Genomic DNA, 18,226 nt, shown 5'->3' with positions numbered 1-18,226 from the left:
CTTACTTTTTCTATTTAGTGAATTAAATATATTCAATTTAATTTATATTTATTTAAACAAATATGTGTCTTTGTGATTATATTATTCATGCCTTAGTGACACATAAAAACACTTTTTTAAAAGATCCATTATGTATTTTTCATTCATTATGCACCTGGACTGTGTAATTTTCTGTGTAAATTAGTTTCATTCGCCTTTTATGTAATATAATGAATGTATTATATCTGACTCATTTTAAATTTGACTTTAAGGCATATTCTTGTAGTTGTTTTACTAAACGTATATGTAATTAGTCACCAGAGTTGGGATCCATTTGCAGCTTTTAATAAAAGGAAGACACAATTGTACAGGCATGGTTGAGCAACAGCAAACAGAGTAATCAGAGGCAAGACAAAAGGCAGAGTAATAAGACAGGCGAATGGTTGGGGCAGGCAGCAAACAAACACGAAACGAGAGAGATGGTGACCTCAGTTGACGATCAGGGGGAACCACAGTGGCCAAATTCATTACAGAGCCCCCTCCCTGCGAGCGGCTCCTGGCGTAAGAAGGCATACGACTCCGGGGTCTTCCGCAAGGACAAGGGGCCGGTTTATCCGGATGGGTCCTGTGAAAGTCAGTGGTGAGTGATGGGTCAAGTATGTCCTTGGCATTGACCCAGGACCTCTCCTCCGGTCCATACCCCTCCCAGTCCACAAGATACTGCAGAATTCCTCCCTGGCGCCAAGAGTTTAAGATCTCCTGAACCCGATATGCCTCCTCGCCGTCAATGATGAGAGGAGGGGGTCCCTGGTTCCGGGCCTCATCTAGGTTGTCCGCCCTTCTCGGAGCACCAGTGGCCTTGAGCAGAGAGACATGAGAAGTGGGTGAGATATGGTATTGTGGAGGTAGAGCCAAACGGTAAGAAACAGGGGTTATTTGTCTAATGACTTTGAATGGATCCACGTACCTGGGACTGAGCTTTCGGCAGGGTAGTCGAAGCCGAAGATCTCGAGTGAAGAGCCAGACCCACGATCCCGGGACATACTCAGGGTTGAGACGTCGGTGGCAATCTGCTTGTTCCTTCTGTCGCCTGATGGTGCGTTTGAGATGAGTATGGGCCTCGTTCCAGGTAGTTTCACTCCTCCTGAGCCAGTCATTGACTGCGCGTAGGTCTGTTGGCTCCCCGGACCAGGGAAAGAGAGGTGGATGGAAAGGTGTAAGTCTGGTGGATAGTTTGCGCAGGGAATTTTGTGCATATTCTGCCCAGAACAGATATCTGCTTCAATCCGCCTGGTTGCGGTGACAGTAAGATCTTAGAAAGCTAGTGATTTCTTGATTGAGGCGTTCAGTCTGCCCATTGGATTCCGGATGGTAGCCAGAGGTGAGACTTATGTTGATGTCGAGGTGTTTGAAGAAAGCTGCCCATATTCGTGAGGTGAACTGAGGACCTCTGTCCGAGACAATATCTTCTGGGAGTCCATAAAAGTGGAACACATAACTGCATAGAGTCTCTGCTGTTTCTAGGGCTGTAGGTAGTCTGGGTAATGGTATCAGGCGACAGGACTTAGAGAAGCGATTGATGACGGTAAGGATGGTTGTATTGCCTCTGGAGTTAGGAAGGTCGGTGATAAAAATCGATGGCGATGTGGGACCAGGGTCTCTGAGGAATGGGTAGAGGCTAGAGCAAACCCGCAGGCACCTGTTTCGAGGACTTGGTGGTGTTGCAGATAACACAGTTCTTAATATATGCAATGGTGTCAGTGCGAAGTGAGGGCCACCAGAATTTGTTGGTGAGAAGTTGGATGGATGCCGTTATTTCAGGGTGTCCGGAGCTGGGGAGGTCATGAACCTGTTGAATAACTTGGTTCCTCAATGGAAGAGGTACAAAGGTCCTGTTGGGCGGGCACTCTGCAGGTATAGGATCCATGCCCTGAGCCTCTGCAATTTCGGTCATGACGTCCCGCTGCACAGGTGCCACAATGAGAGTGGAGGGTAAGATGGGATCAGGTGAAAGGGGTTGGTATGCTGACTCAAACTGACGAGAAAGCGCATCTGCTTTGGTGTTTTTGGAACCTGGGCGGTAAATTACTGTGAACTGGAACTGTGTGAAGAATAGAGCCAACCTGGCCTGTCTGTGATTGAGTCTCTTTGCAGTGTGGAGATATTCCAGCTTGCGATGGTCAGTGAGAACCGAGAAGGGAAATTTGGCTCCCTCAAGCCAATGTCGCCACTCCTCAAAGGCCACCTTCATTGCCAATAGCTCACGGTTCCCCACATCATAATTTACTTTACGATTATCCATTGCCACTCCCTCAGGACTGACCACATATCCTAGAAATGTGGTAGAAGTCTGGTGAAACTCACATTTCTCTGCTTTAGCATATAACTGGTGGGAGATCAAGCGTTGTAGAACGGCTTGGACATGGCGGATGTGTTTCAAGAGAGTCAGAATAGATGAGAATGTCACATTTAAACGATGACCCATCTACCGAGCATGTCACAGAATACATTGTTAATGAATGCTTGGAAGACTGAGGGACTGTTGACGAGCCCAAATGGCATGACCCGGTACTCATAGTGCCCGGACATGGTGGAGAAGGCCGTTTTCCACTCATCCCCCTCCTTTATGCGGACCAAATTGTAAGCATTGCGCAGATTGAGCTTGGTGAAGTATTTGGCAGAACGAAGCTGCTCAAGAGCTGGCGGGACTAGAGGCAGAGGGTACCGGAACTTGACAGTAATTTCATTTAGGCATCTATAATCAATACAAGGCCGAAGACTACCATATCTCTTTTGGACAAAGAAAAATCCAGCAGGAGACGTAGACAGGACAATGAAGCCCTTGGCTAGTTCTCTGTTTGTGAAAGAGGAAAGATTCTGCCTTTGGGTGGTGTGGCACCGGGGAGCAGCTCGATAGCACAGTCGCTGGGTCGATGTGGGGGTAGCTGGGTGGCGCTGGACCTGCTGAATGCTTCAGGTAAATCGGCATATGCAGAGGGTAGATTAGCCGAGTGCAAGGGGTCCATCTCGACAGTAGCTGTTTCGAGCAACGTCGGCTCCAGAGTCTGAAGACGCTGTGCAAAACACTTGGCCGACCAGTGAGTGATTTGACCCTCAGTCCATGAGATCTGCGGCTCGTGAAGCTGAAGCCAGGGAAGTCCAAGAATAACCGGATTATTGGCAGCTTGTATAACGTAGAAACAGGTGATTTCTGAGTACATGGAGCCAATAGTCAGGCAGATGTCATTGGTGGTGTAATGGACCTGGCTGGCGCCCAGAGGTCTCCCGTCTAACACTGCCACTGCCAAAAGAGATTTACAGGGTATGAGAGGAAAGTCATGAAGTCTCGCAAAGTCAGCATCAATAAAATTTCCAGCCGCTCCAGAGTCAATTAGAGCCATTGTCTCTATTACACCATCACTAGCGACTAGTTTAACAGGTATTTTGATACACTTAGAAGCATGAGACGATTGACTCACCGCAGAAGGAGCATGTTGCTTGGGTCTTGTGGGGCAGGAGACTTTCATATAACCGGCTTGGCCGCAGTAGAGACAGAGGTTCCTGCGATAACAACGATCTCTCTCCGCTGGAGAGATTCGAGTGTGTCCCACTTGCATCGCCTCTTGTTCGGGTACTAACGGAGGGCTCGGTGAACGGAACGTTGAACCCCTGCTGGGTCTCCTAGAGCGAATCAGATTAATCTCGCCATTCGCATCGACAAACAGTTGATCCAAAGTTTTTCCCTTATCTCGACAAGCGAGCTCAGCCTGTAGCTCCAGATTCAGACCCTTGCGAAAAAGCAGTTTTAAGGGATCATCAGACCATCCAGTTTGTGCAGCCAGTGTGCGAAATGACAAGATATTTTTTCCCCCTGCCGCAGCGTGAGAATCTGTTCACCCACTCCTTCATCTCCCTCGGGGAGGTCAAACACCTCCCGGAAGCGCAGCAGAAAAGCCTCAAATGAGGGAAAAGCTGATCGATTAAAATTCCACTTCGATCAATTCGAATTTCTCCGGATAAGCTAAGCGAGGGCTGGCCGTGGGATGACTCGGAGGAGGTGATGGGTCTAATGGCGGCGTGGCAGACTTCGACGAAGGTTGCAAAGCGCTTGCAAAGTTTTTACTAAATCCTCCGTGAGGGACGTGAGGCATGCTAGTTGTTGTTGATGAGCGGCTAGCACGTTAACCTGGGCAGAGACCTCGGTAGAGAGTCTGTAGACCGCTGCTGGATCGAGATTCGGCGAAGTCTTCTGTAATGACGAGTCACCGGAGTGGGGATCCATTTGCAGCTTTTAATAAAAGGAAGACACAGTTGTACAGGCGTGGTCGAGCAACATCAAACAGGGTAGAGACCTGGCGAGGCAAGACAAAAGGCAGAGTAATAAGACAGGCGAATGGTCGGGGCAGGCAGCAAACAAACACAAAACGAGAGAGAACAGTCCAGGGTAAAACACAGTAATCCAATAACAAAGGTGATAACGCTCAGAAATGTCAGCCAGGGCAAAACAACACTTTGCAGAGAATGAATGTGAGGCTGAGGCTTAAGTAGTCCCGGTAACGAGCTGCAGGTGAGCAAGGGGTGATGGGAAATGGAGTTTAGAGGGAGAAGTCAATACTCGGGTGATGGTGACCTCTGGTGACGATCAGGGGGAACCACAGAGGCCGGATTCGTTACATTATAAAACTGGGTTGCTTCAATTTTACTGTTATTCTAAGAGCTATGAATATTTGTTTTCTCTTTCTTTTAAAAAGTCTTACTCTTTTTGTATTCTTACATCATTCAGATAGGTCTGTGCAGTATTTATCGGTTTAAGGCTACATGGTAGTATTGTGTTACATGAAATGTTTGCATCTTAATAAAAAGTGGCTCATATGCTTTGATTGCTTTGCTTTTCTTATAGCCAGGTGAGTTTTTCTTCCTAATAAATTATATTACTGCACTTTATTCTCATTTGTCTTTATGAACAGTTCTGAAATGTAGAGTATGTAAGTTAGTATGATTTGGGACAAAAGTGAAACACTTGTTTACCAGACTTGACCACAGGATGGCACTCCTTTTACTGTAATTATTTTAGTGCATTGAAAAGGCATCAACGCAGGGCAAAGTAGTGGAACTGATTATTCATTTAGAGTGGCTCCCTTAACATGTCATGTTTCAAAAAGTTTGCATATTTAAGACACAGGAAAGAAGTTTGCAGACACTGCCTTTGTGCAAGCCAGGAAATGTGTTGTACATCACTGCTAAACAGTAAAATATGATGTCATTATAGCAGTTACAATAGGTAAGGTATATACTTTTTTTGCTGTTTAGACATTTTAGAATCATTTTTAATGCAATTTTATGCCATCATATTACCTCAGACCTATATCTGACCTATTTTTAGCATCTTTTGCTATACAATTTTAAGAAACAGGGAAAAGGAATAAAATTCCATATGGGGTGGGTTTTTTTTTTAGGAAAATGATCACCGAAAGGGTGGTGTGATGAGGCCCAATGTTGCCTCTTGTCTTCTCCCTCTTCTGCATTTCTTCTCCTTGACATTCAACAGCTGCCCTCCCACACACAAGGGAGGAAACACCCTGGACTTGGTCTTCAGCCGCCTCTCTCCAACTATAGACATCAATGCTACCCCACTCCACATCTCCGATCATCACTTGGTATCCTTCACCATCACCCTCCCTATCCTGTCTAAAACCAACTATCAATACTTCACTCCCACTCTTCAAAACCTCCACTCTATCTCGCCTTCCTCCATAGCTTCCTACACCCTATCATCTCTTCCAGACCCTGACTCATTTTCCTCCCTACCACTGGAGTTAGCCACAGACACTTTCCTCTCCTCACTTTCCTCATCCATGGACCTCCTCTGCCCTCTATCTTATAAATCCAGAAAGATTTCCTGCCCTGTTTCTTGGCTATTGGGTGTGTTATGCAACAATTGGAGAGAATTAAGAACAGCAGAGAGAAAGTGGAAGAAATCACAACTCAACACAGATCTTGTCTCTTGCCGTGCTCTCCTGTCCAAATTCTCATCTGAAGTTACTTCTGCTAAGACTGCCTTCTATAAGGAAAAGCTGGAAACTTCTGCACAAGATCCTCTCCAGCTCCACGACATCTTTTCTTTACTACTCAACCCACCGGCTTTGCCACGTTTTATGATGAGAAGATTGAAAAAAATCTGCCTGACCTTCACTTCTACCGCAACTCCTACACTACACACTGAGATTCCCCTTCTCCTTCACTGGCATATTTTTCTAAACTAGCAACAGAAAAGAGCCTGCAAGTCATCTTGTCCTGCAATCCTACCTGCCCATTGGATGCAATCCCTTCCACGATGCTCCAGACCACCTCTCAAGACCTCCTCCCCTTCATCACCACTATCATCAATGGCTCCATAACATCTGATCATGCACCAAATGCATTCAAGAGAGCGAGGTAATAACCCCCTCCTGAAGAAACCGACTCTGGATCCCTGACATCAGCAACTACCGACCGGTATCACTTCTCTCTTTTCTTTCTAAATTCCTCGAAGGAACTGTCTACAATCAACTGTCTCTTTATCTCTCACAGAACAACCTCCAAGATCCTAACCAGTCTGGCTTATTCCACAGCACATTCCACAGAGACTGCCTTTTTGGCCATCACTGAGAAGCTACATACTGCTAGATCAGCCAAACTGTCATCAGTCCTCTTCGTCCTTGACCTTTCAGCAGCGTTTGACACAGTGAACAACAAGAATCTCTTGTCCACCCTCATTAGTCTAGGAATTCGTGGTGCAGCATGGCAATGGTTTGCTTCCTACCTGGAAGGTCAGTTATATCAGGTGACATGGAGGGGATCTACATCTGCTCCCCGCAGACTCTCCACTGGTGTCCCACAAGGCTCAGTACTTGGTCCTCTTCTGTTCTCCCTCTATACTCGACCATGTGATGCGGTCATATCATCACATGGGTTTTCATACCACTGCTATGTGAATGACACTCAACTCCTCTCCTTCCCTCCCTCAGACACTCATGTTTCTGCTCAGATCTCAGCATGTCTGGCAGACATCTCATCATGGATGAAGGCTCATCAGCTGCAACTTAATCCCAGCAAAACTGAACTGCTGTTCATCCCAGGTGATTCATCCTCATGTCAGGATCTTGCGATCTCCCTGGACAACTCTATGATCTCACTTTTGGTTATGGCATGCAACCTTGGACAATGAACTGTCCTTTTCCTCTCACAGTGCTAATCTGACACGCTCATGTCGATTTCTCCTTTATAACATCAGAAAGATTCATCAATTTCTATCCACACAGGCCACTCAGGTGGTTATTCAGTCCCTTGTCATTTCGAGCCTGGACTACTGCAACTCGCTCCTGGCAGGTCTGCCTCTGAGTGCCATTCGACCTCTGCAACTGATCCAGAATGCAGTTGCATGACTGGTTTTCAGCCTTCCTAAGTTCTCCCACACCACCCCATTGTGCTGCTCCCTCCACTGGCTTCCTGTAGCTGCCCGCATCAGATTTAAAACACTGATGCTTGCCTACAAAGCCAAAAATGGACCGGCACCCACTTACCTCAAAGCACTTATCACAACCTGCACAGCACCACGCTCTCTCTGATCCTCTAGCACTGCTCGACTGGTCCCACCATCTGTCAGGGTACAAGGAAGGTGTGCATCGAGACTCTTCTCTGTTCTGGCACCAAGGCAGTGGAATGAACTTCCCCTAGATGTCTGAACAGCTGAGTCACTGGCGGTCTTCAAACGACGTCTAAAGACTTACCGCTTCCTAAAGTACTTAAATTAGCACTTTAACAAATTTTTATATTGTCTGAGTGCTTGTTACTATATTACCTCCCTAACAAAGTTTTTGGACTGATGGTATTCTTAGTCTGTGACCTAGTGAACCAGCATTAGAATGTATTTATTGATAGAGACTTCAAAGCACTTCTGTAAGTTGCTCTCGATAAGGGTGTCTGTTGAATGCGATAAATGTTAATGCAAATTTAGATGTGAAATGGAGTCACCATTACCACCCTGCATTTTATTATTATTTTCCTGTTACTGCAGGTCCTGAAGTGTTTTATTCCTCTTATACCACAGCAATTTGCCCATGATTACAATACAATTCATTTAATTTCATTTATTAAAGAACAACACAGCATACCTTTTACCCGTTTGTAGTTACATCCACATGCTGTGGAATGTCAACAAAACAAGTTAACAGAAAAAACAACAGTTCATTTCCTCTCTCTTTTTCTCTTGAAGTCTCTTGAAATAATGCTAAATAAATGTCTCCTCACTGAAAAAGTTTTAGCATGTCTTCCTACATACTTAGCATTTCTTAGCAACTTAATATTTTAGATATAGAATTGTTTTTACTATCTTATAGATGTTAATTTTGCATGTGTAGTGTATTTAGATCTGTATTTTGGGTTCTTATTGCTATAAACCTCCATGCATATTTTTAGACTTTTAGCATGCATGTGTTTTAGAATCAGCACATCTATAAGCATGTTATTACTTTTGAGTTAACTTTTTTTCATATACTGTAATATCATAGTGTTTGAGCATGGATGGGAGTCTGAGTTTTTAAAATGTGATAAATGGTCGATGCGGTGGAAAATCACCTGACCAACTTGGTTGCATGTTTGGAAATAGATATGAAGTGAAAGAGACCACAGCTGATGGCCACATGTCTTTATTCTGGTGGAACAAATCTCATAACTCGTCCTTTCCATTGAGATTTCTTTCAATACTAATATACAGAGCACCATAAAATTAATAGTTTCCACAAACCAAGCTTAAGCTGGTGAATAAAATAAAGCAGATCTTGGCCTTTAATGAAACAAAAGAGTACAAAAGAAACTAAGTACTAAGTAAGGGCAAGGCTTATTATATTATATAATATTATATTTTATATATAGTGAAACAAAAGAATACAAAAGAAACTAAGGACTAAGTAAGTGCAAGGCTTATCATATTATATAATATTATATTTTATATATAGTGAAACAAAAGAATACAAAAGAAACTAAGGACTAAGTAAGTGCAAGGCTTATTATATTATATAATATATATTATATTATTATATTATATATTATATAATATAGAGACAATGTAGGAAAAATTAAGCATGGTAGATGATAAAATATTTTGTGTACTATACTTAATTTTTTTTTATATATGCAATGTGATGTAATCCTAAATTTTCAATCCACAAAAAAATGTTTCTCCAAGAAAATCATGTAGTTCAGTTCGCCTACTAAATGATATGTACTCTGAATCATAAAATTATCACTCCTGTTCTGGAGACTCGATTTCCCAGGATGCCTCTGCATCTGGGTTTTGAGAAAATGCAGTTAGGTCTTCATAGAGGTCCCCACAGTGCTCAATCTCCAAACCCTGAGAGAGGTTGAGGAAGAAGGCAAGACAGAGAGAGACAAAGACAAAAAGACAGAAAGAGAAATAGGCAAAAAGTGAAAAAGTAAGATAGAGAAACAGAAAGAAAGGCATTTGAAGGAAAAGAGACAGATGAAAGAAGAAAGACAAACAGGACATTAGACAGAGAGGCATAGAGAGAAGAGGAAGATAGATTCAGTGAAAAAAAGAAATAGAGAGACAGAAAATGACAGTGAGAAAGGGATCATGGTAGTGAATAAAAAACAAAAGTTGTTTTTTTATCAATGGAGTAAAAGTAAAAGAGTAGTGGTGGGCATGAAGACATAATAGCAGTCATGTTCTGTGCACTCTTCTTTATTTCTTAACACTTCCTCTTCCTGTAAGACACGCTACAATGGCTGCAGCTCTTTTCTCTGAAGAGCTAACCAACCAAAAACACAATGCTGTGAAGCTGCTTCATAAACTCATAATGAACAGCTGGCATTTATAAAGGTGTAATTATATTTTCCAACCTTCTAACTGCACACAGTGTCACTAATTATATAATAAAGTAATTAAAAACAGCACCTCATATGTATGATCATGCTCAGGCTCTTCATATACGGCTTCCTCTTTTTGCTCCTGATATAAGAGATAGATAGACAGAAAGAGAGAGCAGGATAGAAAGACAGAGAGAGAGAGAGAGAAAGAGAGAGAGAGAGCACATGTAAATCTGCATTCAGACATCACTGCCTCTTCCCCTCTGGTTAGAAGGCTATGTCTTAGTGTTATATATTAGTTCTTGACTAATTGTCACCCAATTATCAACTGCAAATCATGCTACAAATGTGGTGCCAACATCCATAATTAATCATCATAATAAATGTTAAGGTGTATGCTACAATAAAAGCAGAGACAGGAAGTCTGTATTGTGTAGTAAATTAACAAATTCCTATTTGAAGATCCTGAGCAGTCAGGTTGAACAATATTGTTTCATAGTTAGTCTTAGTGATGTCACTCAGAAACTTCTGCTGTGAATAAGGTCACCCTACACTTAATTAAATGTGTTTTCAGGATTATATATACACTCACCATCCACTTTATTAGAAACACCTGTACACCTGGACATTCATGCAGTTATCTAATCAGCTAATCATGTGGCAGCAGCACAATGCAAAATATTCATGCAGATACAGATCAAGAGCTTCAGTTAATTTTCGCATCAAACATAAGAATAAAGAAAAAATGTGATCTCTGCGACATTAAACATGGCACGGATATTGGTCCCAGAAGGGCAGGTTTGGCTATTTCATAAACTGCTGATCTCCTGGGAATTTCACACAGTCTCTAGAGTTTACACAGAATGGTGCAAAAACAAACAAACAAACAAAAAAAACCATTGAGGGAGTGACAGTTCTGTGGGTGGAAACGCTTTGTTGTGAGAGAGATCAGAGGAAAATGGCCAGATTGGTTGAAACTGAAAGCATATAGTAACTCAAATAATCACTCTTTACAACCGTTGTGAGCAGAAAAGCATCTCAGCATGAACAAAGCATCAATCACCTGGTCTTTTTCCAGTCTTCAACTGTCCAGTTTGGGTGAGTCTGTGCCCATAATAGCCTCAGATTCTTGTTGGCTGACAGGAGTGGAATCTGATGTGGTCTTCTGCTGTTATAGCACATCTCAAGGTTTGATGTGTTTGATGTGCATTCTAAGATGATTTTCTGCACACGAGGGTTGTTAGGCGTGCTTATTTGAGTTACTATAGACTTCCTGTTAGCTCAGACCTGTCTGGTCATTCTCCTCTGGTCTCTCTCATCAACAAGGTGTTTCAACCTGCAGACCCTCCACTCCACCACACAGAATGTTTTTTGTTTTTCACACCATTGTGTAAACTCTAAAGACTGTTGTGTGTGAAAATCCCAGGAAATCAGCAGTTTCTGAAATGCTCAAACTAGCTGGTACCAACAATCATGCCATGGTTAAGTCACTGAGATCACACATTTTTTCCCCTTTTTTTCTTTGCTGTGAATATTAACCAAACATTAACTCTTGACCTGTACATGATTGGCTGATTAGATGACTGCATGAATGTGCAGTTGTACAGCTGTTCATTTTACTTGTTAACACAACATATTAGAATAAGCTCATTAGTATAACCCTTTATAAACACGACTTTGCTTGTAGCAAGAACTATTGTCAGAACTGCTGTTATTTAAAAAAAAAAATGAATCAAAACGTTCTAACCAATTAGATTTGAGAATTCAACCACACTGTGATAGAATGAGTCATGAAAGACTATTAGTTTCCAAATTCTTGATGATCTAAAATGATGATCTAAAATAAATCCAAAATACTTTTAGATGAGAGATGACTTAAAGAGTCATCACACTACTCAAAATATTAGGAAATTGTAAGCACTCACAGCTGTCTGTGGAAAAAAGCAATTTAAAAAGCAATTTGTTTTCACTATATACTTTATGTGTTTGATGCTCATGTCTGTTTTACCCTTACAATGTACCATACAAAAAATGTTTCTGAGCTGAGTTAAAGAATGAAAGAAAGCTAACGAATGATTAGTTACATCCAGTGATCATCAGTTAAACTTACATTATTTATTTATTCTGTCCCCATGTAGATAAATGTTCACAAAGCAAATATGCTAGTGATGGTATACACAAGAAGAGCTTTGTGTGTGTGTTTTGATGGGTGTGGCTCTTACCAATCTGTAATACCAGACCAAGGGAATGATTACACATAACATGATGAGAAAACCCTGGAAGAAAATGATTATGTCTTTCATGTAGTTCCTCCGTTCAATCACTTTTGGTTTGCTCCGTCCTGATGGAGACAAGAGTAAAACAGTGCAAAAAATTCCTTTCACAGAAAAATGCTGGCAAACAAATTGATATAGGTGATGCAGACCTATATGCACCTTATGCTTTGGTCTAGAGACCTTTACTGAATAGCTTTATCTTGAGCGTGCACACTTACTGAATACTTGCAGCTCTGTTCCAAGTCCCCAAGTCTGGTTCATCTTGCAGTAGTAAATGCCACTGTCTTTGACCTCTACATTCCTGATGAATAACTGACCCTTCATGTTACCTGAATGCTGAACTACTCTCCGATTCTCTAATGGACGTATGCGATCTTTGTCGTCTCCATATTTTTCAATCTTGTACCACATCACCACTGCCTGACCAAGGGTGAGATCAGAAGCAGAACATGTAAATCCCACCTGCTTTCCCACTTTGACGCCATAAAACCTGGGCTTTTGCTGAACTTGAAAATCAGCCGACACTGGATATAACACAGAAAGAGGAAAAAGGAAATGTTGCATGATCAGCAATATGAGCTCAAAGGCCCAAATGACTGCACTGAAACACACTTCACATGGAATTACTTTACTTAAGTACTTTCATTCAAGCAAAGATCAACAACAATATTACTGAAATGGTGAAAGATACACAGACATGTTTTGAAACATTTGTGACTTCCTCTTTTATGCACAGATGGAGAGGAAGTAGAAGACTGAAAACAACACATCCACTATATGCAAAACACTTTTGCCTTTCTACAGCCTTTTACTATTTAGTAATGATGAATACATAAACGAATGCATGCAACCAAAATGACTTAACCCGTTAACTGATTTACTAGCACAATGTAGCACAAAATGCAGAAAACTGCTCAGATTACTTGTTATTCATCAAACAAAAAATGCTCTCTTAAAAAAAATCAAATAGCACATTTTAAAAAATTATCTTTTTACAAATTGTTAGTTGGTGTCTTACCTGCGAGGTTGACCAACAACAGCAGAAAATAACCTACAAGTATGTAGTTCATGATCTCATTGAGTCTGACATTCACCCAAAAAACTCTGACATGAACAACGGTGTGTATGAGATGAATTTCATAAAGAAGAGAATGTGTGTGTGTGAGAGAGAGAGAGAGAAAGAGAGAGAGAGAGAGAGAAAGAGAGATAAATGTATGGACCTCCCTGTACCATAAGGGGGGTGGATATCACTAAGCAGTAATAGTAAGATTCAGTCACTGGGCATTATGCAAATTAAACCATTCAGGCATAAGTTTTGAGTCATAATCTGGAAAAAATAACATTAACAGTGGTCAAGAGAAATTACACAAGCTAAACCCATCCCGTATTCATAGAATTTTATTTTTGAAAGTTTCTTTAGTACAGACAATAGTTATATATTGACCTATTATGTACAGTATATTGAATATATTCTGAATGCTTAAATTCTTTCTTTACGTTCTTAAGTTCTTTGCAGTTCACAAAACGGTTCTTTATATGTGGCATTCAAATTGTGCAGCAATTGCCTCCACAAGGTCAGTTATTATGTCCTCTCTGACATTTACACTGTATAAAAGTAATGAATCATATTATTTAATAAAGACAGTGAGGTTAACTCAGTTTTTACAAAGATTGTTATTCAGTTAAACATAGTCATGCCACATATTTGTTGAGAAAAATAATCAAGCACGTGAGGCAGAATAACTGGCTAAACAGCATGAAGAGCGCATGAAGACATATTCTGAATGAGGGGTAGGGATGGATGTTTAGAAAGCTTAATTATTGAAGACTGATTATTTAATTAATCTAATTCATAGTGTTAGTCTTAATTGAACAAAATTAAAGCTGGTTGCTGTGTGACTACGGGTAGAGAATTACATTTTATCACCAAATTCTTGGTTCAGATGAAGTAAAATTTTTATTGTTTAAAATATTTAATGATATCTAACATTACAATACCTTACACTCACAGATCACTTTATTAGGAACACTGTACTAATACTGGGTTGGGCCTCCCTTGGCTCTCAAAACAGCCTCAATTCTTCATGGCATGGATTCCACAAGATTTTGCAGACATTCCTTTGAGATTCTGGTCCATGTTGACATGACTGCATCATCCAATTCCTGCAGATTTTTCAGGTGCACTTTCATGCTTCAAATCTCCCGTTCTACCACATTTCAAAGGTGTTCTATTTGATTCAGATCAGGTGACTGGGAAGGCCACTGAAGAACAGTGAACTCATTCTCATGTTCATGAAACCAGTTTGAATGATAACATGCCTGAAAAGAAAACCAAAATCTACTGGTTCAGAGCTTTCTGAAATCTTAGAATTTTTTTTGTTGCTCTTGTTTCTGTTAATTAATGCTAATTTCTCATTATCAGGTTTCTTCACATATAGGTTTTGTGCTATATTTTACATCTTTGTCCTACCCAAGTGGTGTTTTTTTTTTCCAGTTTGCCAGTTCAGTCTGTAACATCATGAAGAGGAATACAGTAAGTTAGTTACTGCTAGCTTAGTGGTCAACATAAAATACAATAATATCATTGATGTGATATCAATATCCATTTGGAACAAGTAAAATGAACAAAATTTGTTTTATTTTAATAAAATAAAAAATATATTTTTTAAATAAAAATTTATTTTAATGTAGCACACTACATGTTCTATATGGAAGGGACCGTTTTTGCTAAGAGTGTAGTGCAGAAAGTATTTCTGCAGCTACTTTTAGAAAAACTGAAGTATGACTAATTTATGTTAGTCTTCATTAGAGAATCATGTATGTATCAGTTATATACCTATTGATAATCTGAACCTAAATACCAGTAGACAACTAGAGATTTTTCAGTTCTTATTACAGGGTCAGAAGCTATGTGAGAAAGTGATAATATAAAGGAATAAAAGATAAAATGGATGTTTGAACTTTAGTACACTAAAATGAAATGTAAAGTATTTAAAACTATTCACATGTAAACTGTAGTGCAGACACAGGATTCAATTATGAGTTAATACTGCTCTGTAGATGACAGGAAGAGCCCTGTATTGTCTGACAGCCAGTGGTGCACTGTGTTCTCACATTAATCACCAGGTGGTTTATATAGTTCATCAGCAGAAAAGAAATGTTTGTGTTTCCACTGCTTGCTTGGGTGTACCAAAATAGATACAATGTGTGTAGGTAGATGTGAGTTGGCAGTCTCTGCAGACTTGTTAAGAAGGTCAGCCTTCAGCTAACTGGAAGTGATACACTATGTTTAACTTGCATAATCTGATATAATTTATAAATAGCCACACAGTGGAAGGCCACAAAGTTACACATAACCATGGAAACACGGCCATGTTTTTTCATGAAACGTTAAAGTAACTCTAACAGTAATGTTACTATTCACCCACAATTTATCTTCAAGGGTTATAAATAGAAGCATCAATAGTCAAATTCATAAACCATCATATTTGCATTTTCTGCTATTTGTATTTTATCTATATTTATACTACTCTGCCCCAGAGTTGCTTGGGTTATTGGGAAGAAAATATGTGTCATTATGATGTTACATCAAAGAAACTATTAAATACATCTGGTTTAGAAAGAATATTTATAACCTTTGTGCTACCATTCCTATCATGGACTGAAGCATAGGATCTCCTTTACACAATGTTACATGGCCTGTTTTAGCTTTCATGTAGCATTAGGGTCACTGGTGAAGTGTAGATTTGGGCAAAATATCGCTTTAAGAGATACTTTGATATTTCTCTATGTCCCCTTTATGTACACTCCATAGGGTATAATTTCTAGAGCCTAGTGGCAATGTGTTCTATTGAGATTCACACTAAGACACATTTACAGTGTTGTTACAGAATTCGTATTGTTTCAGTTATGCCATTTAAAATGAGCCAAAGAATCACAACATAAAGTTTTAAGATTTTAATAAGTTTCAACTTGCGCACATGAGTGGGATGTGAAAATTTTGACAGCCTGTCTGGTTGGATGTGTTTCATATGTAAAAGTTAAAAAGGTAACCTTACCTCTGTGATAGTCTCTTTTTTCCCAAACGGTGCTATTGAATGGTTCTGTTTGACCAGTTCTACTGTGTGTGCCCGCTGCTGAACTTGGTGTTCTTAAGACATCTCCAGATGACTCAAATCACAAGCATAAGCGCGCACACACACACACACACACACACACACGTCTGATGTGTCTGATACATGTCAATATTCAGGACCTGATTTTTTTAAAAACACATTTTATAATTATATATACCATATAGTATATCTACAGTTTAGCAATTAACATACCAAACAAAATGTCACTGAAAAAACTTTTAACATGGTGTTGTCCATATTGTATTACGTAGTGTGTCCTCTGTGCTCAACAGTGAATGTTAAATATCCAGCTAACTGGTAAATAAAAGTACAAATTTAGTGAAATAGTTGGCATACATATATGGTATATTGCAAAATGCAAAAGGTCAGGGTAGTTAAAATAACAAAATGCATTGAACAGAGCTTAAATTGCATAAGTGTTATTATCACTTGTTACCTGAGGTGAAGCTAACTCACTGCTGCAAGTAAAAATAGAAGGTTAAAAATTAACCTACCTTACCTTAAAGATAAAAACTGCTTTATCTTAAAGCATCAAAGATAAGGTTTCTGAGAATGTATATTCTCTCTTGAAAAAATGTCATTTCATACGATGGTGTAACATGCTTCATTGCTTCTTATAAAAGTATACTGCGAGAAGAGAAAACATACATAGTTTTTAAGAAAAAAAAACATAGTTTTTAAGTTAAGCTACACATACAGTCAGGTCCGGAAGTATTTGGACAATGACACAGTTTTTGTGATTTTGCCTTTATACACCACCACAATGGATTTGAAATAAAACAATCAAGATATCATCAAAGTGTAGACTTTCAGCTTTATTTTAAGAGGTTCCACAAAAATATGGCATTTACCATTTAGGAATTACAGCCATTTTAAGCAAAGTACTTCCATTTTCAGGGGCTCAAAGGTATTTGGACAATTGACTGACAAGAAGTTAATTGACCAGGTGCGGTCCATTCCCTCTTTACTTCAAGACAAATGAAGCAGATAAAAGGTCTGGAGTTGATATCAGGTATTGAGTTGGCATTTGGCAGCTGTTTGCCTGGAGCTACCAGTATGAGGAGATCTCAATGCAAGTGAAGGAGGCCATCATTAGGCTGAAAAAACAACATAAATCTATAAGAGAGATAGCAAAAACCTTAGGTGTGGCCAAATCAACAGTTTCTTTAAAAGAAAGAAAGCACTGGTGAGCTCAAAAATATCGAAAGGCCTAGAAGACCACGGAAGACAACTAAAGTGGATGATCGCAGAATCCTTTCCTTGATGAAGAAAATCCCCTTGATAATATCAACAGAAGTCAAGAATACTCTGGAGAATTTAGGTGTATCATTGTCAAAATCTACAATCAAGAGACGCCTTCATGAATGTAAATGCAGAGGGTTTACAACAAGGTGCAAACCACTGGTAACATTCAAGAACAGGAAAGCCAGATTAGACTTTGCCAGAAAACATCTAAAAAAGCCTCCCATGTACCAGAATGATGGGAAGAGAAAAGTATGGCGAAAGAAAGGAACAGCTCATGATCCAGAGTATACCACATCATGTGTCAAACATGGTGGAGGCAGTGTTATGGCATGGGCATGTATGGCTGCCAATGAAATGGGCTCACTGGTGTTTATTGATGATGTGACTGCTGACAGAAGTAGCAAGATGAATTCTGAGGTGTATAGGGCTATACTCTCTGCTCGCATTCAGCCAAATGCTACAAAACTGATAGGACGCCGCTTCACAGTGCAGGTGGTTAATGACCCCAAACATACTGCGAAAGCAACACAAGACTTTTTGAAGGCAAAGAAATGGAATATTCTTCAATGGCCAAGTCAGTTGCCTGATCTCAACCCAACAGAGCATGCTTTTCTCTTACTGAAGACAAGACTGAAGGCAGAAAAACCCACAAACAAGCAGTAACTGAAGGTGGCTGCAGTGAAGGCCTGGCAAAGCATCTCCAGGGAGGAAACTCAGAATTTG

The 18,226-nt window shown here is 40.2% G+C and overlaps 1 protein-coding gene across 1 annotated transcript; it reads right to left on the bottom strand.

Annotated features, from left to right (window-relative positions):
- Nucleotides 1-8,650: 8,650 nt before the first annotated feature.
- cd79b (CD79b molecule, immunoglobulin-associated beta) lies at nucleotides 8,651-13,323 on the bottom strand. The gene is made up of 5 exons (XM_026914713.3): nucleotides 13,141-13,323; nucleotides 12,341-12,646; nucleotides 12,069-12,187; nucleotides 9,935-9,988; nucleotides 8,651-9,370 (listed from the first exon to the last, which is right to left on the bottom strand). Exons 1-5 carry the CDS (start codon nucleotides 13,190-13,192, stop codon nucleotides 9,263-9,265), a joined length of 639 nt encoding a protein of 212 aa, XP_026770514.1. The 5' UTR covers nucleotides 13,193-13,323; the 3' UTR covers nucleotides 8,651-9,262.
- Nucleotides 13,324-18,226: the final 4,903 nt, after the last annotated feature.

The sequence above is a fragment of the Pangasianodon hypophthalmus genome, chromosome 12 (assembly GCF_027358585.1).
Source record: "Pangasianodon hypophthalmus isolate fPanHyp1 chromosome 12, fPanHyp1.pri, whole genome shotgun sequence".
Classification (NCBI taxonomy): domain Eukaryota; kingdom Metazoa; phylum Chordata; class Actinopteri; order Siluriformes; family Pangasiidae; genus Pangasianodon; species Pangasianodon hypophthalmus.
Note: the sequence above shows the minus strand (reverse complement) of the source record. Positions and strands in the feature narration are given on the sequence as shown.